The 21,443-nt window shown below is 40.3% G+C and overlaps 1 protein-coding gene across 1 annotated transcript in view; it reads right to left on the bottom strand.

The window, feature by feature from the left end:
- SRPX (sushi repeat containing protein X-linked) overlaps positions 1–21,443 on the bottom strand; it is a gene marked incomplete at its 5' end in the record, with an annotated part of 84,105 nt that overhangs the window by 2,405 nt on the left and 60,257 nt on the right. The window contains 5 exons of the mRNA XM_006148901.3: positions 4,237–4,358; positions 6,683–6,816; positions 8,251–8,430; positions 9,424–9,545; positions 13,832–13,958. Of these exons, the coding sequence (XP_006148963.1) occupies positions 4,237–4,358; positions 6,683–6,816; positions 8,251–8,430; positions 9,424–9,545; positions 13,832–13,958 (685 nt within the window). The remainder of the gene's footprint in view (positions 1–4,236; positions 4,359–6,682; positions 6,817–8,250; positions 8,431–9,423; positions 9,546–13,831; positions 13,959–21,443) is intronic.

Below are 21,443 nucleotides of genomic sequence, written 5' to 3'. Positions count from 1 at the left end.
TGACCAATGAGAAACTGAAACATGCGGTTTTATAGTATTCATGAGGCTAGGATGGAAACCCTCTATAGTGCCACCATTTGCTACCACACACATTCCTCCTGTGGGCCTTGTGCCTTGATTGACATGGAATATAAAGTGGGAAGACAACCATGGGACGAGCCAGACGGTGGGATCAGTGGGCTAGCAACAGTCAGAGGTATTTGTCCCACTGGGGCCAAGAGACTACAGAAATCTTGGGATCCCATGGAATGTGGGGTTGGGGGTGGTGCCAGCAATACGTCCAAGTTACACAAATGTCTGTCATCAGATTGGAAGGAGTTCTTGGAGAATCTTCTAGGGAACTCTGTAGATTCAAAGAGTAATGTAGGTATAGAAATTATGGCTGGGTTTGTTCTTACTGGCCTTGAGATTGCTGGAAAGTGACTCTAGGGAGCATGAATGAGCACATATGTACAAATCTAAAAGAATCAAGGAGAATAAAGAAGACAGGCAGTCACCTGGCAACACCAGACACCCAGTCTCCCTTTTCTGCTGACTCCCTTCAATAGTTTCACCATGGCCTCAGTGCTATTTGGAAATAGTGCTCTAACCAGAGAGAAAGAATTGTTAGATTATCCAGGCATTATGCTGTTCCTTCTCTTCTCTCCTCCTATCCATTCTTTGCCTAAAATTGCCTCCTTCCCTCTGTGCTAGACTCTTGGATATAATTCTAAGTGAAGAATAACAACATCCCTTTGCCAAGTTCTTTGTTCTTCACTGAAAGGTTTGACAAAGAGGGCATACAGCCTGACACCAAATCCATCAGGTAATGTGTCTGCATGATCACCTCTGCATGACATTTACCTGGATAATCTTCTGCCTGCACAATAAAGATTAACCCTCTCTTACAGGAAGCTTAGCAAAATTTCTACGTTAACCCATGAAGCTTTTGGTAGAACACCAGTCCAGTGGTTTTCACAGTGTGGTCTACTGGGAACTTATTAGAAATGCAGATCTCAAGCTTTGTCCTATACTTTCTGAATTGTAAACTATCAGAGTAGAGTCCAGCAAAATGTGTTTTAACAAGCTTTCCAGGGTATTCTGATGCAGGAAAAAGTTTGAGAATTACTCCATAATTCATAGAAGCAATTTATTTGTTGCTTAAATCATCCTCAGCCTACAGAGGTCTACGGTAGCCCCAATATATTGGGTTGTTGGAAAAGTCATGACGTATCTTTGCGTGGAAAAACACAAGTATGCATCATGACTTTTCTGACAACCCAATATATACCTTGAATGGGAAAAAGAAAAAGGTTTTTTTTTCCCCCTTAAATCAGATGTTTCTGTTCCTCAAACTTAACAGTTTAAAATCACATCAAGGACTGACTCTGCTGCCTTATGATTAAGGGATCCAGATCCCATATGACCAGTGGAGTGGTTCAAATCCCACTGCCAGTGACTTGAAATACATAAGCACATGTACATGTGCTTGACTATGCCCCATTGGTGAGTGCTTTCTCCATCTCTCTCTCTCTCTTTCTCATATTTCTCTGCTCTTTCTGGCAAGTGCACATACTCTCTGGCAGTTAAAAAACAAAAATTAAAATCTCGTCAGGATTTTATGAAGATGATGTATATCATACATTAATAGTCTTTGGATTATAGATATATGATATATTACTATGCATAAATTACCTATTATAATTACACCTATAATTTTTAAAATTATTATTTATACATTCAATCACTATACATCATTTAGATTGTAAAGAGATTTTACCCAACACGATATACACCACATGCCAGATGAGTTGAGGATACTATACACAACATCACCAACAACAGGCAACAAACTATATCTGTATTATTAGATTAGGCATACGACTATATTAAATATATATGTTAAACCTCTGAAATCCAAAGAAACTCATTTTGTAAATTGGGCAATTAAAAAAAATATTTGCCAAAAGGAATGAGCAGGTAGTTCTAAATGAGCAGCAGCTTCATAAAAGCTACTTTGAGAATGTTCATTATGGATTTTTAGGTAGCAACATAATCCCTTCTTGAGTTTTGCAGACTTCAACCTGAGGTATTAATAATTGCAAATACACTTTTAAAGGCTACTCTCATCCCTGGAAATAGTAAGGTGTGTCAATGTAATTTATAGTCATTGAATTAGTACCAATATGGTGACAGGTACTATGCTACTGGGTAGTAAATATTAGAAAGATCTGATATTGACCTCAAAGGTATTATGCTCTGAAGAGGTGCTAGATGCAAATGGAAAATACAAAACCTTATGAGTATACCCAGGTTTCTTCCTCTGTCAGCTAACTGAAGAGAATTCATGTATCTTCTTTTTTTGTTTGTTTTTTTTCATCCCTGACCTTCTGAGTTTTTTACCTTGGTGGATGGGATTAAGGAAGTATAAATAGTTTTGAGTGGATGGTGGTATAAATCAGACATGGGATGGGTCAAAGGCAGCCAGAAATTAGAAAAAATAGAAAAAGAAGCTATTGTGCCAATCTGTAACATAATTTGTAGTCATGTGACTAGTTCTGGCCAAATGGACTGGAAGAAGGAGTAATGTTTATTACTTGTGGAATGTGTAAAAGAGTGGGTGGTTTATTTTTATTATCATTCTGTAGCTTTTGCAGAAACCTGGAAGCCATATACTATAGTTTGAATATATCCCCACAAAATTCATGTGTGAGATATTGTAATGGAGTCAACAGGGTAGAAACTTTATCCAATTACAGTGTTGAAAGGTAGGGCTCTATAGAGGGGATTAGGATCAAAGTCATAGGGTGGGCCACCCATGACTGAGCTCTGGTGGGCTTATAAAGAGAGGAAATGAGACCACAACATTCTTATGGACACAGCCACTCTCCTTTGCTCTCACCCTTGTGATGTGGCCAGGTCTCTGCAAGATGCCCACTAGATGTGACCCTACACTTTGGATTTCCAAACTATGAGCTAAATAAAACTCTACTCATGTAACTCACCCAGTTTTACATATTTTCTGTTACAGCAACACAATGGACTAGAACACAGTGTGTTCTGGGTTGTTGATAAACAGACACGGTGTAGCTACCAGAGACCCTCAGAGGAAAGATCTGTACTTTCCCCTACAGTATGTGAGAGAAAAATCTGGGAGAGAAAGCAAGATTTTAAGGAGTTTTACTTTAGTCTAATAATCCATATCACAGTGATCAAAAGATATAAGTAAAAACTTGGGTTGGGCCAGCAGGTGGAATGGTAGTTAAGGTGCTGGACCCCCACATGGCTGATAGCAATCGAGTCCTGGATCTGGAAACTTGAAAAATCACACCAGGCACATGTGCATGCGTGCCCAAAATCCCAGGAAAAGAATGGAGGAGAAGGCATTGCAGTATGGCCATTCCCCTGGGGGTGTGACTTCTCACTTTTTCTCTTTGTCTCTCTCCGGCAAGCACACACATCCTATGGCAAAAACCAAAAGAAACAAAACCAAGAAAACAAACAAACAATAAAAACTTGGGTTATTCTGAAATTTCCTTTTAGCTGTTGACTTCTGCTTCCTTAGAGTCTGAACACCATGGTTCTAGCTTTGTAAGTGTTACCAAGCGGTATGGGAAAGTGCCCTGGAAGCATGGAGGAAGCAGTGGCCACGCCTGGAAAGGTAAATTGGATGTCTACCATCCTAATAAGACCAAGGATGGGGGCAAGCAGGTGGCATAGTGGTTAAGGGCATTAGGTTCCCACATGGCTGACTGTGCTTTGAGTTCCAGACCTGGCGGCTTGCTTTCTCATTCTCTCTCTCACCCTCTGTGTGTGTGTGTGTCCCTTTCTGCTCAAATCAAAATAAATAAAATAAATTAAGTTAAATAAAATAATTCTTTTAAAAAAAAAGACTAAGGATGGCTTAGGTTCTTTTTTCAGATCCTTCTCCCCTACTCCCCTACTTCATCCCACCTCCACCAACACGTGTATGTACATACAAATACCCACACAAAAGGAAAACACATTTGGTTAGAGAGAGAAAGAAGAGAACACTGGTAATTACCCATGGCATGATTTATTTGGACAAGCAGCAACATGCCAATTAGCATTGTTATGATATTCCCAGAATAAAATGTTGAATGTTGCCTGAACTCACTATTAAATAGAAAAAAAAAAAAAAGAAGAAAAACAAACAAAACCCCCCAAAAAACCGGGAACCTGATTAGATAAAAGTGCATTTCTATGGGGTTGAAACTAAGAACAGCATCTCCTTACCTGAGCTGCAGAGCTAGGGCTGGAGGCATAATCTTTGCTCTTATCCTGCCAACGAGAGTCGGGAACACACCCACCAGCTCCACCACCGTGATATGTCGAAGATCCAGGCCACACTGTGCTTGCTGAGGTTGGGAGAGGCAGGTGGAGAGCAACAAGAAAAGTGTGAGCACGGCTAAAGAAAGAGACTTTCATGTCAAACTATAAACTGACAGAAGCAGCACTAGTCTGTTTTTCTTGGTTTATTGTCCACTCTGAACTGCCCTGAAAACGATTGAGAAACTGGGGTTAAATTAATGGCTATAAAACCTAAATACCTTCCTAGAGGAATTATTCAGACATGGCTTGGCACTGGGATTTTTGAAAACTTAAGCAAAATGACAATCTCGCTATTTCCAGACAGGGTGAGACCTTGCATGAGTCAAACTTCCTAAAAAGTATCCAAGACCTCCCCAGAGAATTCTAACTTTGTCTTTTCAAAGAGAAAAGATTACTTCCAGAATCCTCTACTCTGCCTTTGTTTTCACCTTCCCCATCCCCCTGTCCTTTGCTCCTCCCCCTCAACACACACACACTCACACCTGGGGAAAACAAGGATAAAAGGTTCCAGACCTCTGTGCTGGCCTTGGCAAGAGCCTTGGGAATGTGACCCAGTCAACCATGTGCCAGGGAGGCCTCAAAAGGAGCAGCAGTAGCAACAAGGGAATAAAAAAGTAACAAAAGTTGAAACAGCCTAAATGGGAAAAGAAATGTTTCAACTACTGAATTATTAGAACACTGTTTTGTTTTGTCTACCATAATTCCACAGAAAAGTCTCTATGTGAGGGGACAAAATTGGTAGAAAAGTTAGAAAAGGTTAGAAATACACTTTGCTATCATTCTAACAGAAATTTCAATCAAATCTTTCCTTAAAGGCTTTGGTGAAAGTCAAACCTTTCCTTGAAAGTTTTCGTTAAAATGCAAATATCAGTATGATGGGAGTTAGAAGGTCACATATATACATCTTGATACAAAATAGTTCATCAACTAATTGCTTAATAATTTAGCAAGTACCTAGAAGAACAGGACTAGCTCAGGGATTTTCTGGAAAGGTCAGATGGTAAATATCTTTGACTTCAAGAAGCCAGATGGTCTCTTTCCTTACTATTCAACTCAGTCATTGTAGTACAAAAGCAGCCATGGACAACATACAAATGAATGAGTGTGATTGTGCACAATATAAAGTAACTTTAAAAAAACAGCAAAAGGCCAGACTTGGCCCACAAGCTATGGTTTGCAGACATAGAGAAAATGAAAATCATTTGGTTTATTCATTTTTATCTATGGAAAAAAAAGTCAAGAAATGTATAATCATGAAATACAGCTTGCAATGCCAATTTCCCACAAAATAGAGAGGTGTGATCTCATGTTTTCTGAAGAGCAAATTCCTGACTTGACCAAGAGGTCTTGTGGGTAAAGCTGTGATAAATTTCATTCTTATCAAGGAAGCTCCAGGATTTTTATATGGCTCTGCAGAGTTCATGAGCAGCCCTTCAAGTAGGGAAGGGAAGACTTACTATTCATTGTATTAATATTGCAATGAAAAGAACATTATAGCCTTTGATTAAACCAAGATTGTTCTAAACACTTATTTCTAGTCACTGAAATGAATGAAAAAATATTCTGTCAGGTTGGCCACTCTTACTGCACATCAACTTCAGTACCAAAATCAAGCAACTTCTGCTGTGAGCCTTATTGATTTTTAGTTTCACATACACCACACACACCCAATGCTTGTTGCCTCATTTAATAGCTATAAAATTTACACAGCAAAGAAGGGCTTATTGTTTTGTAGAAAAGTGCTCCTCAAACTTTAAAGTGCTTACAGTTACCTGAGGAATCTCATTAAAATGTAGATTCTACTACAGTAGGTCTGGGAGGGTGTCTGAGAATGTGCAGTTCTACCAAGTTCCCAGGAGATGCTAATCACTCTTTTAGGACAACCATTTTAATAGTTGACTGTTACTCTTTGAGGACCTCTGTGGGGGTCAGGGAAATTCCCCCCAAAAAGGATGTAGGGCCTCAGGGTTCCCCGACTCCCCTCATCCATTGGGACAGCTTTTCAGGCAGAAAATTGATTGATCACTTCCAGCCCAGGCATATCCTGGACTGACTCAGCAAAGATAATTGTTATTTGGCTGGGCCTGGACACTCTGTCAATTAATCTCATTAGTGAAGACAGACAAACCTTGTTAGTTAGAAAACGATTGGGTTAGCTCTAGGAGGGGGTCAATGTTAATCAGATTATGACCCAGAACCAGAAATGAATGGTGGTAGCACTAAAGTGCCAGTTCCTGAAACTCACAGTAAATGGATTATGTACTCAATCTGGCCTTTGCTTTTAGTGAAATGGATGGGCCTTTCCTGTTAGAGGTCTCCCTCCCACCTTTGCCCTGCCTCAAGAACTCACCTGTAGCATTCCCAGCTGTAGCCGGTAGAGAAGGTTCCGGGCTGTGGGTGTGGACACAATGAGGAGTCTCCTTTTCTCATAAAACTGATCCAGAAGTGCAGCTGCTGTTCTGACACCCACATTGACATTCATGGCTGTAATGAAAAATGGTCACATGGGTAAGAAATCTCTACTTGTTCTGGTTAAACACAGCCTGTGATGGCACACAGAACCATTGGTGTAAGAAGTAGACCCTGAGATAAGGATTCAAGTATAAGTGATTTATTTGGGAAGTGGTTCCAAGAAGCACTGGCACAGAAGTGGGGAAGTGTATTAGTTTCTTCTTGTTGCTGTAACAAATCGCCATAAACTAGTGGCTTAACATAACACAAGTTTATTCTTTTCAGTTTTAGAGGTCAGAAGTCTGGAAGATTTCACTAAGCTAAAATCAAGGTGTTGGAGCTGTGTTCCATGCAAAGTTGGTAGGAAACAATCTATTTTATGTCCATTTTAACATATAAATGTCACCTACATTTCTCAGGTCATGGCCTCTTCCTCTATCTTCAAAGCCTACAGTGTAGCATCTTCAAATCTCTCTTCTCTCTGACCTCTCCTATCATCCCTTTCTCTGACAGCAGTTCTGCTTCCTTATATAAGAACTCCCATGATTATCTTGGGCTCAATGGATAATTCAGGTTACTCTCCCCATCTCAAGATCGTTAAGTATATCAGCAAAATCCTTCTTACCACATAAGCTCATTTATTCATGAGTTCTGGGAATTAAGATATGTACATCTTTGGGGGGTGGCGATTAGCCTGTCTACCTCAGGAAGTGAGACAGGGAAGGACAGAAAGCAATATAGAGTGGCTTATCAAGCAACTTATTGCTGTGAGCATCTGGAGTTCAGTCCTATTGACAAACTATGAGAAAGAGTATACATACCTCAGAGTTATCCCATTGGAGGAATGAGGGAATTGGTGTATTTATACATCAATTGCTTCGTTACTGGTTGAGGGATGTTTCTGGGGCACTAACTGTTACTTCCAGTTGGCTCTGTGCATGGGCCATTAATGCTATAATAGCCAGGGGACTGACAGAGAGACTTCTGAACAAAAATAGGAATGTCAAAGGCACATGGTCCAAGTACCACAGTATTCAGTACAGGAAGGGTATAGATCCACATGGCTTTCAAGCCAGTGATACAAAGTAGGCACATTTTCTGTACATGGCAGTGTATAGACTTTGTGAATAAGAGCCTTACAGTTGTAGAAGGGAGGAACAAGGTCAATTAGAGCAGACTTTGCTAATTCATAATGTTGCTAAAGGTCGGCCCAGGCTTCCCACCTCCAGCTTCTTCCTTAGAGGACATGAAAGAGGAATCAGAGGCCAGGCAGAAGCACAGGAGGAGGGTAGGTGAGATGAGCTGTAGCATGGACCCAGGGGCTGTGCTCGCCCACTCAGATGGAGAACAATGGTAGCAATAAACTTTTCAAGTACATGCAATGAAACTTCCTTTCCTTGCACTGGAATCCAGAGCCAAGGGGTCTCTGGGTTCTGCTGCTGGCTGGAGAAAGGGCTGCACACATACCTGCACAGGTGGGCTCTGTGCCAGACCAAGCCAGGTTGGATTGACATACTCGGGCAGGGCTACCCTGGAGCTCGTAGCCGCCAATGCAGGAGAACTCACAGGTAGCTCCGTAATTATCACCATCACTGGAGCACTTGATGTAACCATTCTCTGGGGCATTGAGTTTGCCACAGCGTCTGACTGTAGGAACACAAACCCAGAGGGGGTCTCGGTGTAAGCTCGTTCTGCACAGTATCCAGGGAAGGTGAGGCCTCAGAGGCACCAGCTTTGCAATCAGGCTTCTACATCAACCCATGGAATGAATGAAGGGGCAGGGGTGACTATTTTGTCAGTGAGTAGGCCTTGGAGTGATCACTGCGCATTCCAATGAGAACACTGAGATCAACTGGTGTTTAGTGTTGTATATGAGGATGCTGATCTCAGAGGAGTAAAGAGCAAGCATAGTTAGTAGGTAGCTGCCTAAGCTATGAGGAATAAAGTAATCTTTAAAAGGTTTTATTTTTTTTTTTCAGGTAGACCAAAGGTTCTGGAACACCAAGAACATGGTCTCCTGATGGTCCAAACTAGGGGATACCTAATCACCCTGCTTATAGAAGGACTTGCAGGCTTTAGATAGTTACACAAACTCAGAGACGGAAAAGTTTTACAGTAATACTCTACTGAACAGCCAGCTGTGGGCTCCTGTTAGACTAGTCCTATAGAATTCCTTCAGTAACATGCCAGTGGGCCAGCTGGTGACATGGTAGTTAAGACAGCTGGATTCCACATTACCAAATGCATGGTTTAAGTCCTGGACCTGGCAGCTTGAAAACACTCTGGATACATGTGTATTCATGCCCCAAATCCTGAGAGGAGAATGGAGAAGTGATTGTGGCATGGTCATGCCCCCTAGGGGGTGCTTTTTCACTTTTCTCTCTGTCTCTCTTCAGTGAGCACACTCACCCTACAGTAAAAAATAAGAGAATAAACAATATGCCAGCACTAAATTTCATCCATATTTGCATTATGAAATTTATGCATTAAGATGGGAAATTTCTCCCAGCCTCATCAGAGGCAAATTCAAAGCTGGCATGTATCCCTAGCACAGTGAGCACACAAAGAGTTCCTGCTTCAGGACCTGCTTTCCTTTGCCTTCCAAAGAGGGGGACAAAAGTCAATAAGTAGGAGTCTTACCTCTTACTTTAACTCGAAATTTGCAAGTGCCCTTGTTCTCAGCTCTGTCATAGACTGTGTACTGGATCTTGTGGTCCCCTTCTGGAAAATTGGAACCTGGGGGGAGGCCTTTTAGAATAACACTTAAAAGAAAGAAACAAACAAAAACACCACAGATGATTATTATGGACCTAGTAAGCAGTTGTTGAGTCCCCACGACACAAATGCCGGGGTACTGAGGCCAGTTTGACTAGAACACAGATTTAGTGAAGAATAGAATCTTTGAAGCTTTGCTCTGTTTTCCAGGAGAAATTTGAGACTGAAAAATAGAAGGCCCCAACTACTAGGAAGTATAAACATTAGGTTTTTTTATATTTCTTACTGGAGGGTAAAACAGAGAATGGGGTCAGGCTGGGAAACCAGGTCCAAAGTTTTCCTCCAATTTCACCCTTGTTCCAGGAAGGACTTTAATTACCTCACCATTGGAAGGACAAAGGAATTTTCTGTGAGAAAGACTGTTTGAAAGTATGGTCCAAGTAAGTAATCATTGGCACTTTTCGTCCTACAGCGAGTGCTAGAACTTTCTGTTTTTGTTTTTGTTTTTATTTCTATCTAGGGCAGTAGAGACTTTTTTTTTTTTAGAGATTTATTTATTTATTCATTCATACATTTTAATTTGATCAGAGAGAGATACACACACACACGCACACACACACATACAGAGAGAGAGAAAGAGAGAGGGAGGAAAGTGAGAAATCAAGCCACCAGGTCCAGGACTTGAACCGTGGTCTGCCATGTGGGAGTGTCCAGCACCCTAACCACCATGCCACCTGCTGGTCCTGAGGGCAGTAGAGACTTCTTGAGCAAAAGTCAAATACTCTCCGATTCCTTGGTTAACCGAGTAATATAATCACAATTATTGTCCTTCCCACTTATATAAACCTTACATAAAGCCAGCCGTTTTTACATATATTTGTTTCTTTAATCCTCACAACAACCCTATTAGGGAGGTAGCATTATCTCCATTTCACAAGTGAGGAAACTGAGGCACCATAAAGTTAAGAATCTTCTCAAGGTCACACAGATGGGGTGACTCCAGCATCTTTCTTCTTGGCTGTCCTATTATTGGGTTGTTGAGAAAGTCATGTCACATTTTTGCATAGAAAACCACATCGTGACTTTCCAAAAACCTAATAGAACAACAGTAGATATAGCGTAATCAAATGCCAAGTTTTGCTTATTTTTTTCATTAGAGTAGATCCCCTTTATCCATGGTTTTGCTTTCTACAGTTGGAGTTACTATATTCAACCATGGTCTGAAAATCTTAAGTATAGTACAATAAGATATTTTGAGAGACAGAGAGAAACCACATTTATACAAGTTTCATTATAGTATATTATTATAATTGTTTTATTTTATTATTATCATTGGTATTATCTTACTGTACTTAATTTATAAATGAAACTTTATCATAGGTTTGTACATGTAGATAAAAACATAGTATAGGCACAGCAGGTGGTGGTGCGGTAGTTACGGTAGCCAATGGCGAGGTTCGAATCCTGGACCTGGCAGCCTGAAAAATGCTGTGCACATGTGCATTCATGCTCAAAATCCAAGGAGGAGAAAGGATTGTAGCATGGTCATCTCTTTTGGGGGGTGATTTCTCACTTTCCCTCTTTCTTTCTCTCTTTGTCTCTCTCTGGCAAGTGCCGATACCCTATAGAAAATTTTAAAAGAAAACAAAAGCATAATATATACAGATTCAGTTCTATCTGCTGTTTCAGGCATTCACTGAGAGTCTTGGAATGTATCCTGTGTGGATAAGGAGGGATTACTATATACAGATAGTTCCTCTTCTCTCTATAGCTCTTACGAATGATAATTGTTTTTAATAGTGGACATGTGGAATTTACCATTGTAAGCACTGAGGAAATTCTTACACATAGGTAGGCTGTTCATACAGCATGAAGTGAGGGGTCTTGGGACAGTGTCAGAAATCCCACCATTTCAAGATATGACATTTTTTGGCTTTAGATGCTTTAAGCCCTTTGGAAAGCACAATTTAAATGCAGATAACCTTAAAGGAGGAATACTTCACATCTAAGTGGCTGCTAACCTCTCTGAGAGTCCATTTCATCAGGGACACATAAATAAGTGAACTCACAGGAGGCACTTGTCTCACAGCTTGACATTAGAACCTTCTTCTCCCTTAAAAGGGACTACATAACAACAGCCTAGATCAAACATGGGGGGAAGGGGTCACAGGACAAATGCCAGGGAAGCAAGGAGCCCAGTGAGAGCTTTTGAAAAGGGGACGAAGCAGCCTTCTTTGAACTCTTCATCCTGCTGGAACATGTTCACTACAGCATTCTGCTCCAAGCCTTTGTGTGCTCTGGACTGCAGAACTCTGGGAGCAGAGAGCTTCTCTAAATGAAGAGGCATTCGGTTACTAAGATGCTCTATTAAAATGTCATGTTTCAGGACCAGTAGTTGGCATAATGGCTATGTTGCTGGACTCCCAAGTAGTTGGTTGCGGTTCGAGTCCTGGACCCAGTGGCTTAAACTCACGCTGGGCGCATGTGCGTGCGTGCCCAAGATCCCGAGAGGAGAATGGAGGAGAAGGGACTGCAGTGTGGCCATCCCCCCTGGGGGGTGATTTCTCGCTTTCTGTCTTTCTGGTGAGCACATACATCCTATGGCAAAAATCCTCTCCAAAAGAAAAAAGTCATATTTCTAACCATAATGCACAGGTTACCACAAAAATGCCAAGGTGAATATCCTCGTAAAGCTCTTAGACAAACAGAACCATCTGGTGACTTGATATTTTGTGTTTATTATACCAAATGTCAACAGCAGTCGCAGGTACAAAAAACTTAAGAACTTACTATTTTTCTAGGCAATATACCAGGCTCCAAAGAGTCAAAAATGAAAAAAGCCTAGTCTCTGGTTATGTCAACTGTGACTTACTTTTTAATTCCAATTGCCTAACATTTCTCCTAAGGGGTTTGTGACATTTGTGTATGATAACAAATACATTTTTTAATGGTCAAACTTTATCTTTAAAAAGTTACAAAGGGGAACATAACTCAGAAATAGAATCACCTTATTTAAGCTAGAAGATGCACTGGGGGAAGATTATCAGAATGTAGGGACAAGATGGCCTGCTGGGGTAAGAGAATCAGCTTTCTATTACTAGAAAATGGTCTAGTCTTGCTAATAATTGTATAAAATGTTTTGTCTTGCACAGCCTGGATTGATGGGACTCTAGAAAGTCTTTCCTTGCTATATGGCTCACCAGAAGATAAGTCAGAGGAGTCTTTTCATCTACAGATGGAAACTCAGTGGGGAGGTCTCATAGGACCATGAACTATAAGGCACAGATATGCTGACATGAAGTAGTGTCCTCCTGGGAATGTAGAGGCCAAACAAACAAATGCAAGAGTATGGGCCCAAATGCAAGATTAGAGCAACATACAGCTAAATTCAACCAAAAAGAACCATTCATTTTTGAAAGCATCTTACATGTCCATCAAACTATGAATGTAACTGGTCCTGAAAAGAACGAGATTGAGATGGAGAAGAAGTCAGAAGACAGCTTATTTTTTTTAATGTAAGGTTCTGTAAATATTTGGTGTGTTTACAATTTTTTTAAATGAAAATCCCAGAATTTTTAAAAAGACAGGTGCAGCCCAAAAACAAAGGGGTGGAAAAATTCTGCATTAAACCTTACAGAGCACAAATGAGGCAGGATCTCGCTCCACTCAGGAGACAAAAAGGCTTTCCAGTGGAGGTGATGGCTTAGTAAAACCTGGGGGCATGAGTAGGAGTAGCCAGGATAAATGGTGGAGGTGATTCTATTCCTGAGTTGGCTTCCACTTTCTCCTTCTGTTCTTCCTTTTCCTTTCTTTCCAGCACCTCTTATTATTCCCTCTTTTAAAAAAATTATTTATTTAATTTTATTTATTCATTCATATTTTTTCTTAATTTGAGGAGAGAGAGAGAGAGAGAGAGAGAGAGAGAGAGAGAGAGAGAGAGAGAGAGAGAGAGAGAGAGAGAGAGAGAGAGACAGAAACTGAGAAAGCAAGCCACCAGGTCTGGGACTTGAACCATGGTTAGCCATGTGGGAGGGTACAGCGCCTTAGCCACCACACCACCTGCTGGTCCCATTATTCCCTCTTTTTCTTCAATAAATATTCACTGAATGTTAACTATGGGCCAGGTACAGTTCTAGGCATTAGCAGTGAATATATTGTCATGGAGATAAGCAATAAACAAAAACATAAGGAAAATATATAGTATGTTAGACAGTGATAAGTGAGACCACATCTGAGAGAATAAATAGGCTAGCAGATAACACTCCCCTATTCTGAGTAGTAAATGTCTCATATAAGAGAGACAACATCATTCTAACCACCAAGTTTCACTTACTCAGTAAGAATGCCATCTGCTGTGTCTCTTCCTTCAGGGGTCTCCCAGGACACCCGGACTGTCAACTTATTGGGTTCAGCAATGCGTTCTTTCACACTTGGGCACTTGATTCTAGGAGGATCCATATCTGAAAATATAACCAAAACATTCTCCCCATCATCAAGAAATATCTTGTGTAAAACTCCAACTCAACATACTAAAACATGCAGACGGTCCCCATTTTTGAAGAGTTTGTCCACTCTCTGCATTTCTGTTCCCTCCTTTCATCTTGCTCTTTCATTCCTATTGAGTTCTGAAGATTATCCATTCTCCTCTCGGGATCTTGGGTATGCACACACATGCGCCCAGTATGAATTTAAGCCGCCAGGTCTGGGACTCAAACCGCGGTCGACTACATGGGAGTTCAGCAACATACCATTACACTAACTGCTGGTCCCGAGTTCTGAAGATATGTAAGTACTCCCATGCACGGGGCTAAACTTATAATCAACTGGCCTTGCTAGGTGTCCTGTAGGATAGTTTATTAGCTACAGTTCCTTCCTATCCAAGCTTCTAAATTCTGCCTACTGACTTGGGGACATGGCAACAACCCAGCTGAAGCTAAAGTTTTTCAGCTTTTGTGATTCCCTCTTGCTTTAAAGATGGCATCGTACAATATGACAGAAAGATGGTCTAGCTATCATCTTCTTATTCAAGTCAAGGCAACATATTTTTCATGAGTGCCTACTTTATCTAAGGTTTCATTCCAACTGCTGGGGTTGGGAGTGCATAAAGGCAAAAGAGTCATGTGCTCCTGACATTTCAAAGAAGTTTATGGTGCATTATGGGAATTTTGTTGCCATACATGAAATATAATGAGGTAAACAATGGCACTGTCCCAGGCAAGGTAAAAGTGAATGCTATTTGATGTGAAGAAGCCACCCAACTCCTTATTTTACAGATGCACAAACTGAGGTTCAGTGAGTATAAGTAATTACACACATGTAGATAGTGGCAGTGTAAATTAGAATCCATTTTCTGTGACTAGAGCACTTACTACTGGAACAAGCTCTCTATTCCTGCCGTATCTGTTCCTAGCATATTCTTTCTTTCTTTTTTGAAAGATTTTTGCTATAGGACGTGTGCTCACCAGAGAGATAGAGAGCTGGAGGGAGAGAAAGTGAGAAATAACCCCCTGGGGGGATGGCCACACTGCAATCCCTTCTCCTCCATCCTCCTCTTGGGATTTCGGGTATCCACACACATGCACCCAGTGTGAGTTTCAAGCCATGTGGGAGTCCAGCGCCTTAACTACTACACCACCTACTGTCCCCCAGCATATTCTTAAACAGAAAATATCTTAAAATAGGCAAAGGTCTACTGGGTCCACTCTCCACTCTAAACCGCCACTGGCCCACACCCATGGTTTTGTGTTACAGCACAGCAGTTGTACCTTGGTTCTGGTCCTCAAAATGCCTCCAAAATTTCTCAAGGTAGTTTCTCTACTTGGTAATAGATGTTCTGCCCCTTTGCTATCAAGAATGAGTTGAAAATGAAAGCTAAAGCTAAATGAGATGTCAATTATACAATGGATTGTATTACATTTTACTATAGCTAAAGTGAAATCACAAAAGAAAGTTCCAATTTCTGCAAATTCTACTTGATGACTCTGAACATGCAGACAATGTATTTAAGGAAGTCATAGAAAATTAACAACATTCAACTTTTCTTTGCTTTACATATTCACCAACAATTATTTAAATATTGGGTTGTCGGAAAAGTCATGACACATTTTTGCATAGAAAAACAGAAAAATACATCATGACTTTTCTTACAACCCAGTATTATTATAACCTGAATGAATACTAAATATCCTTTTAATTCTGAACAAAAGTCTTTGAGAAACTAAATACACCAAGTAAGATTCTTCATATACTTTCTCCTGTGTTTTGCCTAATAGTCTCTCATTTTATGCAGGATAAGAAATTATTAATAATTTGTTAAACAATTTTGCATTCAGCTATCCAAATTCATTTTTATTCTATGACATGCTTCAATGGAGTGCGAATTTACAGCCTTTTTACACTCATCCTAAATTGAATACCTACCATATTTTATGGAACCTAAGTCACTATCAATTATGAGATACATTCCAATTTCAGGGATATTAAAATGTGAAAAAAATATGCTGAGGATTTATGAGGTAATGTGTAACTGTTATGATTAAATGGAAGATGCTTTAAATACATTGGAGGTGTTTATTTTCACTCACTAAGTTTTAAAAAATAGCCTATCAGTTTATAATATGATAAGTGACAAGAAACATACTTTTATAATAATTCACGTGGATATTTCATGGTTTGGCTGAATCAAAGAGAAGACAATGCCTGCCTCCAGCTGGTCAAATATAGCTGGCAATTGCACTATAGAAAGAATATTTATTTAGGGGCTAGATAGTTTTTCAGATGTAAAATGTGACACTCTGTGAGGCTGACCCACACAGGAAAGTTCTGGGCAATCTTCCTGAGTATGCCAGGTATGTGTATTCCCATGACCCAGAGTTGGCTGAAGTGGGGGTGGATTGTGGCATCAAGATCCTATTAGGAGTATGGTCTCTCTGTCTTTCTTGCTCATGGGAGAAATAAACAAACTTTTAAAAAGAAAATATATTTATTTTTTAAAAACTAAAGTAAAAGGGGGGGCAGCTGGTGGCATGGTGGTTAAGGCGTTGGACACTCCCACATGGCCAACCACAGTTCAAGTCTTGGATCTGGTGGCTTGCTTTCTCACTTTCTCCTTCTCCGTGTCTTTCTCTCTCTTGTTAAATGAAAATGAATAAATGAATGAATACAATTAAATAAATAATTCTTTTAAAAAATTTAAGCAAAGGAGGTGAGGAGATGACATATTAGGTCCTTAGGAAAGTCATGACATAGTTTTCTGTTTTTTTTTTTCTGTGCAAAATGCATAATTACTTCCCAGATGACCCAATAGATTTCAATGAAAAATTATATCATTTGGGAGCTGGCAGGTGGCCTGGTGGCTAAAGGCACTAGACTCCAAGACTCCCACATTACTGACAATGGTTCAAGTCCCGGACCTGGCGGGTTGCTTTCTCACTTGCCCTCTCATTTTCTCATTCTGTCCCTCTCTGGCAAAATTTAAATAAATAAATAAATAAAGTTAAATAAAATAATTCTTAAAATAAAGAAAAAAATGATATCATGTGACCATATTTTCTTGAGGCAGACATTGTCAGAGTGAATCTGGCCTCTTAATCTCTGTGTCAGGTAAACTAAACATGTGGGAAATAAATTTTTTTTTTTTACCCTATTTCAAATAGATGTACTGCTAGTGTGAACAAACATATTCCAATGTAACTTCTCTGGTTGAAGAGCCTCAGAGTTTCCCAAAGCCAGTTTATGTCCAGCTAACAACAATCAGTTGAAACTGGCTGAGCTTTTCAGAAACATCACCCTTCCAAAAAAGAAACCAGAAGAAATAAATCCCTGTAAATAATAGCTAACATTTTTGAATCCTTCCTGTGTACCCATCCCATCCTAACTCCTATCTCTGCACTGTTTCATTCAATTCTCATAACCACCCATCAGACTAAGAGATCTTATTAGCATCCCCATTTATAGACTGAGAAGCATTTCCTCTCCTTTGGAATTTAATTGTGTTCTGGGATTTTAAGACACCATTACATAGTTGAAAATTCTTTTAATAAGTCAAATGCTTCTGTGTATCTGCCTGCTGCTGACCTAGTATTTTTCTCCGACCTTTGCACATATATTCTTTTGTGATTGCTTGCCACAGCTTCCCCATAAATCTTTGAAGAGCAGCAGCCGGAATTGCTTCTCTTGGAAGAGCAGCAGCAGTAATTGATTCTAATGCATCCTCAAGCAGCTGCCCTCTTTCTCAGCTGATGAGACCAGCTGGCTTGCCTTTCCGCCAATGCTCCAGAGACCTAAGCCTGTTATTACCCAGCCATGGCTGCCCTAGCTTTTTATAAGTTATCATCAATTTCCATGAATAAAATGAACGAAGTTACTATAGAAACATAATTACTATTCCATGTTAAGTCAGGATGCCTGCAGAGCCAGTTATTGTGTGGAAACCTTGAAACTCTCAGTAAAAATCTTGGCCTCTGCTCCTTTCCCCCCTCATTAAAGATATAAGACAAACTGTCTCCCTTCTCTGTGCTCTAGTTTCTTCTCTACGTATTAAATACAAGAAACACATATGTTGCACTGTATCAACTACTATTTATTTGAGAACTGGACTGTTTACTTGAGAATCCTTAACACATCTAACCAGGAAGGCAGTGGAAATAAGGAAGAGGTTCAAAAGGACAATATCTTGGTCAACAGCTAGCAGAGAAGTGAACCCATGCCAGTTACAGATCAAGGCCCTTAAAGAGTCTAGCACCTTTTGAGTTCACTGTCTTTGAAGACTGCTGTCATCTAAAAAAGAATTTCAATTGTCGGGAGAAGCCAGGTAGTGAGTATATGAAATTAAAAAGGGAGAGAGAAAGAAACTCGGTCAGATCCCAGCCAGTATAGCTTTCCCCAGCTGAGGTACCAGCCATGTAAGTGACACCATCTTGGATCCTCCAGCCCCAGTCAGTCCCCCAGCCATTACCATGTACAGTGTTTGTTTCTTTCCTCCAGCCTCAGTTATAACGCTATGGATGGCTCTGAGAAGGGCTTCCATTTATTTGGCACCATGTAAGATTACAGAGAACTTCCCCAAAAAGATCAAAATAGTCAAGAAAGGAAACAGTCAAATCTCACTATTAAAGTCACCATCATCACCAGAAAGATACTACAAGTACAAATTCATTGGTGATATAGAGAGTGCCAGTAAAAGTGTATATGTTATTTACACTAACAAATCATGTAAAGTAAAAAGTGGATCAATATCTCAATCAAGTTGTTTGAAAGCTGAAAGTAGGGCTGACCCTGTGGTCTGCTAGTTAAGGAAGCCAAAGCCCACATGGCTGACCAGGTGGTTTTAATTCCAGCCCTGGTGGCTTGAAAAAATGCCAGCCACGTGTGTGTGTCTGCCCAAAATCCCCACAGGATGGAAAAATGGAGAAGGGATTGTGGTGTGACCATGCCCCATTGGAGACTGCTTTCTCTCTCTTATCTCTCTGGCAAGCACATGCATCCTCTGGCAAGTAAAAAAAAAATAATTGTAACAAAAGAAAGAAAGCTGAAACTAGCTTCCTGAAAGGCTTCAAAAGTATGTGTCTTTGTAAACCCAAGAAGAACTTAGCATACAGTAAGATCACTTGCAACAGTGCACTGATGTCTTCATTCTCAGCCCCATCCATATTTGTATCAGCATTTGAATAATGCAATGCATCCCAGTAAATATTCCCAAGGGTCATTGGGTAAACTCTGCTTTCAGACAGTTGGGGAGCAAGACAAGTATGCCATCAATTTGCATATCTTAAGTCTCCAAAATTTTTTTATTCCAGACTTTTACTTGTGTTAATAGATCTCCACCTATCCTACTCTACAGGACATAATAAGATAAGAGAGCAATTGCAAACATCAAGTTGGTTTGTACACAGGCCTTTATTAAAGCCATTAAATTAATACTCTCTGCATGTCAAAAGACATTTTCTGTGTATTCATAGTCCACAGGTTTTAAACTATCTTGACTTTTTTTCTTCTTTCCATTTTGGCCTAGGAAAAAGTATTAGTCTAAAAAAGAGATAATGTATCTACTCAAAATCTGGTCTGTAAATGAGGACTTGTTGTAATTCCAATGTTCATTGTTCTAGCTAAATGCCAATGTTACCAAAAATAACTAAAAATTAGAAGGAAACAATAAATACCCCCCCCAACAATAGTGATTGCATTCGAAGGTATATGTATATCAACTGAAGCTGTGACTTTTTACTTTACTCTCTTGCAATTTATAGTGTATTTCTCCTAATTGACTTTTTAGTACTCTACATCTGTTTCTGAAGTAACCATGAATTCAAATCGCTGCCAGAGTGTGGTCTGCCTAAAAGAATTAATTTTAACTTGTGGTACTTCCAAATTTGCCAGACCACAGAATTGACCATCTCAGACTCAAAAGTGAGTCCAGTCTTCTTTCTTTCTTCTTGGTCTGGAAGAGAACTGGAACAACTTTCTGAGCACTCAGCACAGCTCTGGCCAAGACACACTGTTCAAGGTTGTGTAGAAATCTGGGAACTACTCAGCCACCATGTGTCACCTCCTAAAACAGGCTCAGGCGCTGAGTTATGCTCAAGGACCACCTAGCCCTGCCAACACATAAACAAATTTATTAAACTAAGTTGAAACAGTTAAAGCCAAAAAAGTAAATGACACCCTGGAGTAAAATTCACTGGGGACAAATTTCAGCTGTCTGCCCCCAACATCAAAGAATTAATTGCTTGCTTTGTCCACTTGACTTCTTTTTCCTGGGAACTCTAAGCTCTCCTGTAGCTCACTGCACCCCCATTTGCCATTCCCACTAATTGCATACACAATTCTCCTTCACCTGAATATGCCAGAACCTTGTCCTGGCAAAGTGTATACATTCTCTGAAATTGGGGCTCGTTTTTCAATTCCTTCTCTCTTCCTCTGGGAAAGTTCCAGGCCCATCTGGTCCAACTTTAGACATGCTTGTTGCTTTTTGAGGACAATCAGCATTTTCTTTCCATTGTTGCACACAATCTGGAAATCTGAACAGCATGATCCCTAGAGAACTTTGCCAAAGCTTGCTTAGCAGAAAGATTGTAGAGCTTCTCCTTTCCTCCCACCATCTCTTCTGCCCCTTACAATATGAGGGGGTAAAGATTCAATTTCTGCTTGTTTTGAAGAGCTAGCTTGCCTGTAATAAATCGCAGGAGATACTGAACCCATCTGTGAGATGCACTTCTGACCAGAACATTTGGTCTTAGGCCATATTCTTCAAGAAGAACATTGCCAGATTTTACGCCCTCAGTGCCATGCTACCTACATTGGTTGGCCAGGACAATTCTGCAGTCTTCCTTTCAATAAGCACGCCCAGATTCAAGAGGAAGAGTCAAAAATCTTGGGAAAAGGCTGCTGTGCCAAATATTGTATGGGTACCCTGTTTTTCTGCAATCTCCCCTTTACCTCTAGGACTGAAAGTTTCAAATTTCATTTCTACAAATTTCTTTGCCAGCTGGATTCTAGACAGGTTTGCCAGTGGGAGGTGCTCTCATGAAATTAGAAGCAAGAAAGAATTAGCAGCTTTTGTGGGGTTGGAAGCAACATTAATGAGAGTATCCTGGCTCCTGACCTCCTTCTCCTGAGTAATGGCAGTTACAGAAAGGTCAGCATCAGGGTGGGCTTATGGACTTTTGGGTAACACTACCATCCCACTTTCACTCCTTCAGACCTGGGTTGGTTTTTACTTCCTGCTGTAACTGATCTCTGGTAACAGCATTTTTTCTTCATTTGCTGCTCCAGTAATTCCTATACTTTTGTAACCAATTCTCTGTATAAAATTCCCTTCTGGGGCCAATAGATGGCATAGCAGTTACATCACTGGATTCACATAGTCGACTGTGGTTTGAGTCCTGGACTCAGCAGCTTAAAACTCACATCAGGCACGTGTGTGTGTGTGTGTGTGTGTGTGTGTG

This window comes from Tupaia chinensis, unplaced genomic scaffold (genome assembly GCF_000334495.1).
Source record: "Tupaia chinensis unplaced genomic scaffold, TupChi_1.0 Scaffold000248_2, whole genome shotgun sequence".
NCBI lineage: Eukaryota > Metazoa > Chordata > Mammalia > Scandentia > Tupaiidae > Tupaia > Tupaia belangeri.
Note: the sequence above shows the minus strand (reverse complement) of the source record. Positions and strands in the feature narration are given on the sequence as shown.